Source organism: Anser cygnoides, chromosome 6, assembly GCF_040182565.1.
Source record: "Anser cygnoides isolate HZ-2024a breed goose chromosome 6, Taihu_goose_T2T_genome, whole genome shotgun sequence".
NCBI classification, from domain to species: domain Eukaryota; kingdom Metazoa; phylum Chordata; class Aves; order Anseriformes; family Anatidae; genus Anser; species Anser cygnoides.
The window spans coordinates 21,545,749-21,557,762 of record NC_089878.1 but is presented as its reverse complement, the minus strand read 5'-3'; the positions used below and the strand labels follow the sequence as shown (position 1 = coordinate 21,557,762).

Sequence of the window (12,014 nt, the reverse complement as noted above, 5' to 3'; positions counted from 1 at the left end):
TTAGACTCGAGCATTGTGAAACTACCTGAAAAGGTCCTCACGTGTAAGATTGTTGGGCTGGTATGTGTGGCATTCTGTAGGATAGCTCCCAGCTCCGTATAGTTTCTGTGCTTTTGTTTAGGATTCCCCAGTAATATTCAGTACTTTTTGCAGAGCTTCAAGTGAGGTCTTATCCTTGGAAAGAAGGAGATTTCAGATTGCTGGTGATTAGGTCCATAATGACAAAGCCAACTCACAAACTTGCCTGTCTTGATTTCTCTTAAGAATGTCTCTAATGAGGACTACATCTGCCTCTAAATTAGTTACTGCAATGTTTTCCAAATGGTTGACAGCCAAGTGATAATTTTGGGTTATTACTTTTAGAGCCGTGGCCTGACTAGACGCCACGTAGTTTATACATGCCTCAGGAAAACACAGTTGTTTTAGAGGAGTCAGTAAGGGCCTGAAGTGACTGTCACCTTTGGGACTCAAATGTATCAATACATGTAATTTAAACACTTAAAAGCCACAATTCTCTCTGTGTTACTTCTTGAACAAACTTGAAGAATACATGATAGTTCTACCCCTAAATTTTTGCTGTTAAGACCAGTTTGGTTGGCGTTCGTTTGGTTCGTTTGGTTTGGTTCGAGGAACAGAACAGTACTCTAAAGATTGGTATTGCTGTTATATACCATACCTTGTCTGAAATTTGATTTATTTATTGTGTGACTTGTCTATTGCTTTGAAATATACCTTTACGTATTCAATTTCAGAAGAACTGGTGTTTTGGAAGTCTGTGTAGACAGTCTTGTTTAGATTTGGGCTAACCATTGTTGACTTCCAGTTCCTTTGCTTTGATCCTGCCAACTTCTAAAGCTCCTTTTATCCCTTTTGTGAGCCTATCAGCTCTCCAGGATTCTAAGTTTGCTACTTCAGGGTGGAGCATTATTTGTCTGATCTACAAGGAGCTGTCAGGAGATCTGTTGGCAGCAGAGTAAGTGTGATTTTGGGTGTACGTTTGGGGAGCACGTTCCCAAGGCACTTTTGTCTCTTAAGTTTTCTTAAAGACAATTAATATAGATTCGTTCAGATCTTAGGACACTCTTCCTTATAACTTGCAGAATATCAGGAGTTTTATATTTAAAAAAAAAAAGTCCCCAATGGGATTGGACAACTGAAGGTGATCTAAATAAGAGTCTCATAGATGCCCTCCTTAATGGAGGGTTCTGGCAGTTAGCTTTGACAGTAATGGTGAATGTTCTTTATGTCTGAGCAGCAGAGCCATTTGAATTTTACACCAACAAGGGCTGTATAATTAACTGTTGCCTTCATCAGGATCCATGTCTCAGCTTTCTGCACAGTGCCTGCAGCAATAATGGCTTTTGTACAAAACTCATGGGCATTACCTGTCCAAGAAAACTGCAAATTACACATATATGCATTTTGTTGGGGGCCTGACCGAAGCAGTATCCGTTGAAGTTGACAGCTTTTATTAAAATCCTGCATCTTACTCAGATCCTGAGGAAATGAGGGTTGTTTTTACATGTGGCACTATGCAGTCACATAGACCTTTGTGAGACTGAGCATTCAGGCCGAAGTATTACGTGCCGGATGTTTGACCTGCTTAAATTTTCTTGGGAAAATTTAGTTGCTTCCTTAGTCAGAAAAATATTTTGTTGACTCTATTTTGGAAACTTTGCTTTTTGTTCTTTAAATAGAACATGTGTTTCCTTGTGCTTTAAGGTAGATAATTGATGGTACTCTGAAAGCAGCTCGGTGGGGAGACTGTATGGGAGCTAACAGTTTGAGAAGAGTGAGGTCAACAAGAGATGAATCTGATGAGGGCTCAGGGCCATATATTGCATTTGCTCATGTTCTCGTGTCTCAGACTTACTTTTGAAGTCAGCTGGGAATTCTGCTTTGTGAATGCTATGCGAGGCTAAGAACTCTGAATAATCCGAAAAAATTAGAATCCAGAATTAGAATATGCCTTGTATCTTTGTCTATTTTTAGGTCTGTGTATGGAAAAAATAGAGGTAATACCTTTAGACTCCATCTTGTGAAAGACTTTGGAACGCAATTTCCTCATGTTTTTTGTTTAATGTTCATGAAGTTTGCTTTTCAGAGTTGAGTTTGAAGAGTGTTCTCTTCACGGCCTTCTTCAGTACAACAAAATACTAAATTAGCTGCTCATTTAAGTAGTACTGTATCTTTTCTCAACTGAAAAAAGCTGTTTTTCCTGCTGAAAATTGTGGTTAGAGATCATATTCATACATGTAAATGGCTGAATTAAGATCACACGAATGATTTTAGTATTGCCATTAACAGAGCAACTGACGCTCTTTCTACATGCAAGGGCCACACTTTGTGATCCCTGTGATATCTTCTTTGCTGTAGCTTTTTCAAACGGGTATTATGTTTGTAAGTTAGCTAGCTATGTCTGTTATTGTATAAATATATTTAAAATAGTGTAAATTAAGGCTTTTCAATCAAGCAAGGTAAATGTAAGCTGTACTTAGATGCAGTTTCAATGCTGTAATTATATCCCAGCGCATCTGCCCTTTTTAGAAAGGCAATATTTTTGCAGCAGAAGATGGTTGCTGTTTTGAATTGCTTGACTTTCTATCAAAATGTTCAAATTTAACAACTTCCAACAGTGGATTTAAAAAAATTCATTCGTTCTCATTTATACTATTTCTAGGGTCTTGTGATAAAAATAGCCAAATGTACTGTTTGACAGTGGGTACTTGTCTGTTAATGAAACTCAGCATAATTCGAACTACTACATGAGATGTTTACATCTGAGAACTAAGAGGGGATAATAGACATGCTCTTCTGCAGGGCCTCTTTGTCTGCTGTTTGTCTTAACTGGGGAGCTTGCTGCGCTGAAGGGAGCTCAGCAGAGCACCGAGCTCTAAGGGCGCTGCTGGTAACTCAGTGCCTCTCTTCCTCCTATTCTGCAAGGATCAGAATATCTTCCAACTATCTGATCTATGGTTTCTAGCCTACTAGTGTGGCTGAACATCTTGTTGTGAAGGCTTACAGCCTGGAAGGATGCCCTTTAAAGGTGTTTAGGGGTTTTCTGTCTTCCACGTTTCACAGGCCTCCCCTGCTGATAGCAGTGTCTCTACTTTCGAGCTTTCCTGGATAGGAGGGTTGCACTGACATCTTCCTGCTAGGGTTTGCTTCTTGTCGGTGCATCCCTTGTAGCAGAAAGGCAAACGCTCGGTTTTGTCTCTGAACTCTTCTGTTGGTTGCGGCTTTCTTTCCAAGCAGCAGCAGGTGAGTTGTCACTCCTCAGGCCTTGAAGTCAGTGCCACATCGATTTGTCTCTCACCTTATTTTGCAGGTGAAAAGAACGAATTTAATTATTGAAATTGAATTACTAGGTGGAGGAATAATAAAAAAAAGAACGCCAACCCAAAAACCTAAATTAACAAGTAGAATAGTTTATTTCTCTGCTTTTGTACAGTTAACTTCATGTAAATTGTCATGGAAAAGTGGATTTACATAAAGCGAGGCTACAATAGATCAAAGTCCTTTTTCATCAAGACAGATTTCTAATCCTGTTTACAAAAGTTATATTTTGCTCTGAATTAAAATTTGCTGTAGTATGTGAATAGCAGAAGAAGAAAAAAAATATAAACACTCTTTACTAGTATGTAAAGAATGAAAAATCAGTTCATAAGAACTGAGAGATAATTGTAGCACTCATTAAATATTTTCCATCTTGTTTTTTTTCTTTTTTTTGTAGAAACATAAGTGTAGTGTATGTAAGCATAGCATTTGCTTGTTAGTTTAACTGTTGGGACAAAATGCTTATTCTTTTTTGAAGTGTTTGGGTTCTCATTTACAAAATCTGTTCATTTTGTTTGAAAACTTTGAAACATTGCTTGACATTTGAGTCACTGCAATATATGGCATGAAATTCTAATGTGAATAATGTCCTAAATAAAAACTCATTAAATATGATTTATTGTTGCTGAGTTGAAGAATCAGGTACAGGTTTACTTCTGTTGCTTATGAATTGAGTTGCTTAGGAGTTAAGTTCCAGTAGTTTTTATTTGGGTCCTGTTGTTCAGAGGAGTAATTGCTACCCAGACAAGAATCCCTGGAAGTTTCTGTTGGAGTCAGGTGCTTACTGTGTTACAGTGTTATAAGACTTGTGTGAACACGGACAGCCTTATGATTGAATTTAAAACAAATGAGTTTTAAACATGGGGAGGCAGGGAACAAAAGAGTGAGAGAAAAGTGAGGGTAAAAATAGTCCCTCTGTATATGCATGAACTTATGTCAAGTTTCTGGAATGCAACTGAAACTTGAGATGCTGTGGGATGTAGTGTAAGGAGGGCTGTGCAAATGTTCAAAAGCTGTGAAGGTGTGGTCTGGCTGGTTCTGAAGGCACTCATCAGCTGCTCTAATAACTGGGGAAGTTTAAAAACCCTTCTTTGAAGTGGAGGAGTTGGTTTCACAACGAGCCGTGTATCTACCTGATCTGCTGGTTGCAAGACATTATACACATTCAGATTTGAGCTGGTTCTCTTGCATTGTCGGGTTTTTCTTCTGTGTGTTTTGCTCCCCTTCAGGTGAGCAGGGGAAGGGATGATGACGACTTGACAATTTCATTGTGACTTTCAGTGCAGAGGAGGCAGGTCTGTGAGTGTTAGTGGATTTAAGCTGGCCCAGTGAAATGCCACTCTAGATGTGTGTGCACGCACGTGTATGTGTATATATATATTTTGAAGACTAAGTAACTTTCTGCTAGCTTAGCTTCCTGAGCTTGCCTAAGGCAGAATTGATTGAGTGGCATTGCTGGAAGAAGTAAGAGGGCAAAAGGCAGAACTGTGGCAGGACTGACCTAGTTCAACTTAAGCATTTGTGGAACTGCAACCTAAAGGAAAGGGGTTATTTTACGTGAAGCCACCTCTAAAATACGTTTCAGAAATTCACAGTAGAACTATTAAAGGCAGAAACAGAACGAGAGAATGAAATGAACCTGGAAAGTCTAAAGCAAAGGTTGCTCGAAAGTCAAGATGTTGCTTATATTAAAAATGCATGGTGTTTTTTGCTATTAAGTAAATGTTAAGTGTTCTTCCACGCTGTACAAATAAGATATCAATGCAGCATAAGGAACTTCAAGAATTGTATTTGGGGTCGTGTGGACAAGATTGCTTGTTAAACTTCGATTTCTATTTAATTGCAAGTTACTGTGTTATTCTCTCCTTTTACTGAAGTTAGCCATGGCTTTTGTTGGGGAAAAAAAAATTTCAGGAGAAGGAAAATGCATAGGAAACAAAATGACTCGGTGTATTTTTGAGTTAGAGAAAAGAATAAAGGGGAAAAAAAAAAAGATGATATTGTCTGCCTGTAGAGTTGTATTTTAGTACTTTAAGTACTAAAGTACTTTAAAAAAAAAAATTAAAGTACTTTAAGTACTTTTAAAAGTACTTTAGTACTTTTAGTTGTATTTTTAGTACTTAGCTCTTCGCTGAGATAGGTCTTGAATATCTCCAGCTAATAGATTGGTACTCTCACTGAGACACTTGTATTCTTAAAGCTCATTGTAGCGTAATAAAAATATTTACAAGGAAAAATGTGCAGCACAAGAAGTGTGAAATCATAAAAATTAAACAAACTACAGACTTGTAGGAAAAAGCCTTTCTGCAACACTGAAAGCATGTAAAAAAACTTAGATTAAGGTGGCCTGTCAGTCTTCCTCTTTGTAGTTATTTTAATTTTAGACATTCTTTGTAAAAATTAATTAATATCTAGCTTATATCCACCTTTCATAACCACCTGTTGGAGACAACCTACTTCTTCCTGCTCCAAGTCATGGAGTTCCAGAGCTTAACGTCATCAGGAAAGATTAGGAAAATGTTCCATGTTGTCCCTATTTTGATTGTTTCAAAGTGCTGCAGAAGCATACATTTATGTAGATGAACAATTATTTCTCAGATGCCACGGTAGGGAAGCTCTTTTAGAAGTACAAGGAACTGATTAAGAAATAGCACTGTCTGCTGTCTGTCCAGTGACTGACTGTGTAATCCTTTGGTGAAGTTTGTCATAGGTGTCTCTTCCTTTCTGTATTAAAAGCTTCAATTTGTTTCCTCCTCATCACAGCTTGAGGTTCTGTCTCTTCTGTAGTTAAAACAGTTGTTTTTAAACTCTGAGGATCTTGGAAGCCCTTGTCTGGTATTTTGGTCAATATTAGTAGAAGAACGGTACAGCACCCTGTAAAGGCAGTGGAGTTTGGAGTGGAATAGAGGACCGCTATTTCAGGGTTGCAGAAGTACCATCCAGTGGCAGGATTGTTGTGTTCGGTGTGTGGCTGGTTGGCTGGGTTGGTTTTTGATAAAACAGTCTAAAGATAAACAGATAAAACAGGATAAAACAGTCTCATAAGCAAATATTGTAGACATGGGTTCAGTCAGATTTTTTCACAGTAATTCTTTCCTTGTGTGTCTTTAGGCCCGTATTGTTATTACTTTTGATCCGTTCTTACAAGGGTAGCGGTGAAAAGGAAACCAAATGCCTTTAAGACTCTACTATATTGCGGCTCAGATAATGTGAGGCTTGTGACTTATGGCAGTTCAGGTTTCTGTATGTGGATGAGTCAAATGTGGGTGACAGAAGCGAAAGTGAATGACTTTGTGAATGCCATTCACTCTTGTGAATGACAAAACTGAAAGCCTTCCTTTTGTACATTAACTCAGAAGTTGTTAGTCGTCACTGAGCTCTTTCTCCTCAGGAGTTTTTTCCCCAGGAATGGGTAGGCTGTATATACAAACAGCAGATCATCTGGCTGCTACTATATTTGTTTATCTTTTTGTAATAAAAAGTGTTATCTGTAATGGGTAAGAGCACAGGAGAAGCTCTTAGTGTTAAGTCTTGTGAAGATGCTAGCCACACTTCAGTAAAAACAGAGATGAAGATGCTGTCTTCATCACTGGGCTCTTGTATCTTTTTTTTTTATCCTAAGTTTTTTGTTTTTCTTTTATTTCTTTCCTGTCTTGAGGGTGGTACTTGGATGGTCCTCAAGGAAAAGCTCTCTCTAGAGAATACCAGACTTCTTAGGGAACTTATAGCATATAGTGAAAGCATGAATAAACTTAGAAAATAATTTTCATATTCACACAAAGCTGTATCTCAGTGATACTGAATCAATCTCTTAATCTTCCTGTTGAAAAATTACTGGTAAAGTCCAGTGAATCTTTTCAGTAAAATGTACTCTTAAACTATGTGTGTTTAGACGTCTTTATTCCTTCTTAGCTGCTTCTTTGACATAGGTAAATAAGTCTTTGGTGTTGGTAAATGCCCTTTCTAAAAATAGATTGGGAGTAGGGAAGTATTCAGTGGGTCTTGAGTCAGGCTTATGTTAAGTCAGTGGGAAATCATTCTGTCTGCTCTAATGGGACTTGGCTCAACCTCATGTTGCTGTGTAGTAGCCAAGCCTCAGCTACCACCAAACAGGGATTCTTCAGAGAAGAAATGTTTTCTTTTATTTTTAAATGAAGCAATTAGTGTAGTTCTTGTAGGGTGTTTCTATCATACTTTGATAAGTAAATCTCAGTTGGTATACATTTGAAGTAAATACTAATCCTGTGAATTCCAATGCTTTCAGAAGTTTTTATTTATGTCAAAAGACATTAAAAAGTCATCCTCTGGCCTGATTCTTCAGGACATCATTCAGTGTTTGACTGTTTCAGATAAAGAAGAGAAGCTGTTTTAGATAAATATTTTCAGTCAGATAGCCTAGAAATTGGGAGGTATGTCTAGATGAAGAAAATCCTTGTTCTTCTAATTGTTAAATGAAGATGTTTCTAATGTGTGAGATAAAACTAGGTATGTTAACTTTGGGAAGGGAAATAAATTTGACAGCTTTATATTTGTATTTGGAAACAAGGTGGATTTGAACATTGTGCTTGGAATTTCAGAGTACCGTTTCTACAGCATCTTTAATGTAAAAGTATATGCTCTGAAAAATGGAAAATGTAGTGGCTTTCTTGATGTATGGTAATTCTGCTGAACTGTGCTCGGCTAACATTTTTCTCATTTGTTGTAGGTTTTGTAAAAGACACCGGATTAAGTCAAATTCAAATGTTCCATGTGTCCCAAAAGACTTGTTGATGATGTCAGAATTGGTTCTTCCACAGTTCATCTTTAGCCTTATTCAGCACTTACGAGAGGGATATAATGAGCCTGGTATGTTTTAAATTTGCATGTCTCTAGCATATCTTACCATGCTGCTATCTCTTGCTTTGAGATATGAGACACAATACACAAATACGTGCCTGCTATCTGTAGTTTATATCACTGAATTGTGTACATCTTTTCCTAACCATGTTGCTGCCTGGTGAGACTATTTGATTTTGTTCTCTGCTGAAAAGCTTCTTAAATATGTCTTAAGGGTTACGCAGCATTGTGTTGAGCTCTTCCAGAAAATGAAGTCAAGATTACACACGTGAATTTTAGAGCATTATAAATATAAGCTAATTCCTTTTGTGTTAGTCATAGCTGTTCTGCCTTGTGTAGGTCTTGGCTAGTTTACATTATGTTTATACCAAAAGTTCTTGTTATGTGGCTTTCAGCTCTTGATCTACCATCAGAGAAAGACCTTCATAAAATCCTCCAGGTTTTGGAGCCTCATGTTTCCTTTCTAGAAGACTTGACCAAAATGGGAGGAGCAATGCGATCAGTTCTTACACAGGTTTTGACTAGCCAACAGTTCTACAAAGATCTTAGCTCCGGTATGTTTGTGTTATTTCTAGTAATTAAATTTCTAAATTGTGAAGACTTTAAGGACTTACGTTTTATCACTTCAGAGCTGCATGTTTTTATCTAGTTTCTCAAACCCCAGAAAATTGCATGTTTTTATGGATATATTTTGTTGGTGATAGAAGGGGGGTGGGCTTCGGGAACAACTGGAAGCATTTCTTATTAAGACCTATACAGCAGTAGATCTCTTATCTTCTATGTCCCAGATAACAGCATAGAGAGGCATCGTTTCAAATGAGTTTTTGCAATAAATCCACTCACTGTAAAGTGAAGTGAACATGGTAGCTTACTGCTGCCAAATAAGATGCATTGTGTCTATTGGAAGTGGAACATGTGTAATATATTTTGGGATCTGTTCTCACAGAGGTTACTGGAGGAGACTTGAATGGCAGAAGGCCATCGTATGTACTGCACTTCTGTGAAAAGCTTTCTTTTTCTTAAAAATAGTCAATTCTGTACAAGCAATTATTTGTTCTATCCTGTTCGAAGTGACAGTGAATCTAAAAATGTTGGGTAGTCAGTCTTAACACTCTCCCTTTTGCCCCACCCCAAATAGTATAAATTAACTCTGTCTTGTTTTCTTGTAATTAGAAGGTATCGTTTTTGAGTCCTTTGCATAGGTATGGAACAAATAGTAATTATTGTAGCTTGGCAGCAGCTGGCTGAACAAGCAATCTTCATATCTTTGAAAGGAGAAATGCTGTTGCAGGGGCAGTTGTCTTTATCGTGCCTCTTTCCTCTTTTTTGCTCCTGTCTGATGGTATTTGAATGGGAGAAACTTAATGACATCTCTTCTCCTACATGTGATGGAATTCCTGAGAGAGAGATGTAGAATAGGAAGTAAGGCTTTATTATTTGGACCTTTGGGATAGAGAATATGTGTCTAGATAGGGAAAGCAAAGAAGAGGATAGTAAAGCAGAACCTGCACTTCTAGCTTTGAGCGTGAAAGGTGTATATCTGAAAGGATGCTGGCATCTCTTTCATGATTTATTTTCCTTAAACTTTAGAGGAGCAAACTATCAGGTTTTTATCTTTTCCTTATAGTACATTTTTTCTTCAATCCATTTCTTTGTGTAAATTTTATATCCAAAGCATACAATATGACTTGCCTTCATCAGACTGTTCAAGTGGTAATATCTTTTGGAATAACTTTTGTTAATTGAAGCTGCCAAAACTTGAACTTTTCTTTCAAAGCTCCAACTATCAGAATGTATATATGGAGTATTATCATTACAGTTCTGGTCCTCTGGAAATCTTGGGTCCTCCTTCCTTCCCCCCCCCCCCCCCCCCAGTCTTGTTTGAAATACCAAAATAAATGTGTGGGGTTTTTGTTTGTTTGTTTTTTATTTCTCCTGTGGTGTTAATGGTGGCAATGCTGTTAAAATGGAAATTAAGTATATAGTTCAGAAGGAAACACCAAATTGGAAGGTGAAAAACAGAAGGTCTGGTCTCTTGGATTTTGTTTTATAAGTTGAAAAACTTCTTAGTTTCTACTTCTCAAAATTATACAGCTTATTAAAACATGGACCATTTTTAGATTGCTTGTATAGAGTATAATATATATGAACCAGGTAGCTGTTGTACTGTAATGCTGTTTTACATATGTATTCAAGGTGTTGGAGAGAATGCATGTGCAAAGAAAAGTCATGAAAAGTACCTCATTGCTTTGAAAGGCTCCGGACTGGCATTTCCTGAGGATAAACTTACATGTGGCATGCAGGAACAAGGAGCTGGTACTAGCACATTAGCTGTTCAAGGTTTGTGTAAAAACGTATTTAAGATAAGACTTGACTATTGTTATGTATACTTTACCTTGTTTTAAAGGCAAATCTTAATAAAACTTGTAGAATTACCTGTTATTTAGTGCACCACCAAATTACAGGACTCAATTCTGTCAACAAAATTAAACATGTTCACTTCTTGCTGCTGAAATACCAAGCATCATTTTTCTATTGTAGAGTTAGTGGAATTTGAGTAGGCAAGATGAAATTGCTCGTAGTGGAATTTTGTCATTGCAACTAAGTTAAACGACCTGTTCCTACAAAAGTGCTGTGGAATTTTTTGATCAGTGAAGGCAGTTGGAGTTCTGTTTTTTTTTTGCAATTTCTAGAAGAGCATGTCTCTGTTAACTCAGTACATTGAAGCTTTGCAATTGAACGTATTTGCAAGTCCCACCCAGATTTTGTATTCTGAGTATTCCTTGGAAATCTGACCCCAGTTTCTCAGTCCAGTGCTGTGTATCTTTTTAGAAAGTTAATGTTTTTTCATTTCATGCTGGTTAATTAAATATCATAAAATATTCTTCTTTCAGTATAAGACTTATGAAAGGAATTTCTAAATTTTCTTATTTCAAAAGGTTTAGCAGGTGCTACAGCAACATCAGGACAAGGGGATTCTTCAGATGAGGTGAGACTGTTTTTAAAGAATATAATGAACTGCAACAGAATATTAAAAGGAGAAATTGCTTGCAGCCAAATCCTGCAAACCTTTACTCTTCTGTCTACTACATTCTCTCTCTCCATTTTGGTAATTGGAAATAATGGAGACATAAAGGAACAGATCTCATGTCCTAAGGACGTCTTGGAAAAAATCCTTATTTCTGCTTATATTGTTTCAGTTCAATTTATATAAGTAATATAGAAGAAACTTGTCTAAGTACTTCAAAAATCACTATCAAGTAAGTTGGGCTTGATTAAAGCAAACTTAAAGCGTGTGATGTTCAGAATGATGTTAGCAGCTTTTGGCACCTGAGAATCCAGCTGAACTGGTGATAGTAGCAGTGAGAATTTATCTGCAGAGAAATTCCCATGTGTAGACTTGACCCTATTTACCAAACATATTGTGTGGGAGTAAAAAGGAGGGAATCTCCTATACTGAGATATAATAAACAAGTGGAACTTAATGTGGAAAGTTAAATTCTCATAGGGTTACTTTTTCAACTTCGTCTGTCCGTCTGTTTCCCGCCCCCCCCCCTTTACTTAAAACTTAATTTCAAGTAGTAAGCCTTCAGATTGATTCGTAGAGATATGGTAGGGTAGTATAACTAATTTTAAATAACATTAAGTATAATTTTTCATAGAAGTTCTGATTATTTTGAATTCTCTGAACGGTTATTGAAGTAAAACAATTGTTTGTGTGTATCTGAAACAGTTGCATGACATATTTGCCTCTGTCACAGGCACAACAGTATCTGGTATGCTTTCAGCAGTGCTATTTATAATTTGGCATTTTCAAAGTATTGCTTGTTGTTTTTTCACCA

At 37.1% G+C, this 12,014-nt stretch overlaps 1 protein-coding gene across 5 annotated transcripts in view; it reads left to right on the top strand.

The window, feature by feature from the left end:
- UBR3 (ubiquitin protein ligase E3 component n-recognin 3) overlaps window positions 1-12,014 on the top strand; it is a 105,572-nt gene that overhangs the window by 5,298 nt on the left and 88,260 nt on the right. For 4 of the 5 annotated variants that reach the window (XM_066999513.1, XM_066999512.1, XM_066999515.1 and 1 more), the window contains exons 2-5: window positions 8,042-8,181; window positions 8,568-8,726; window positions 10,369-10,512; window positions 11,112-11,161. In XM_066999513.1, the coding sequence (XP_066855614.1) occupies window positions 8,042-8,181; window positions 8,568-8,726; window positions 10,369-10,512; window positions 11,112-11,161 (493 nt within the window). The remainder of the gene's footprint in view (window positions 1-8,041; window positions 8,182-8,567; window positions 8,727-10,368; window positions 10,513-11,111; window positions 11,162-12,014) is intronic. The other variant, XM_066999516.1, reaches the window with a different exon arrangement.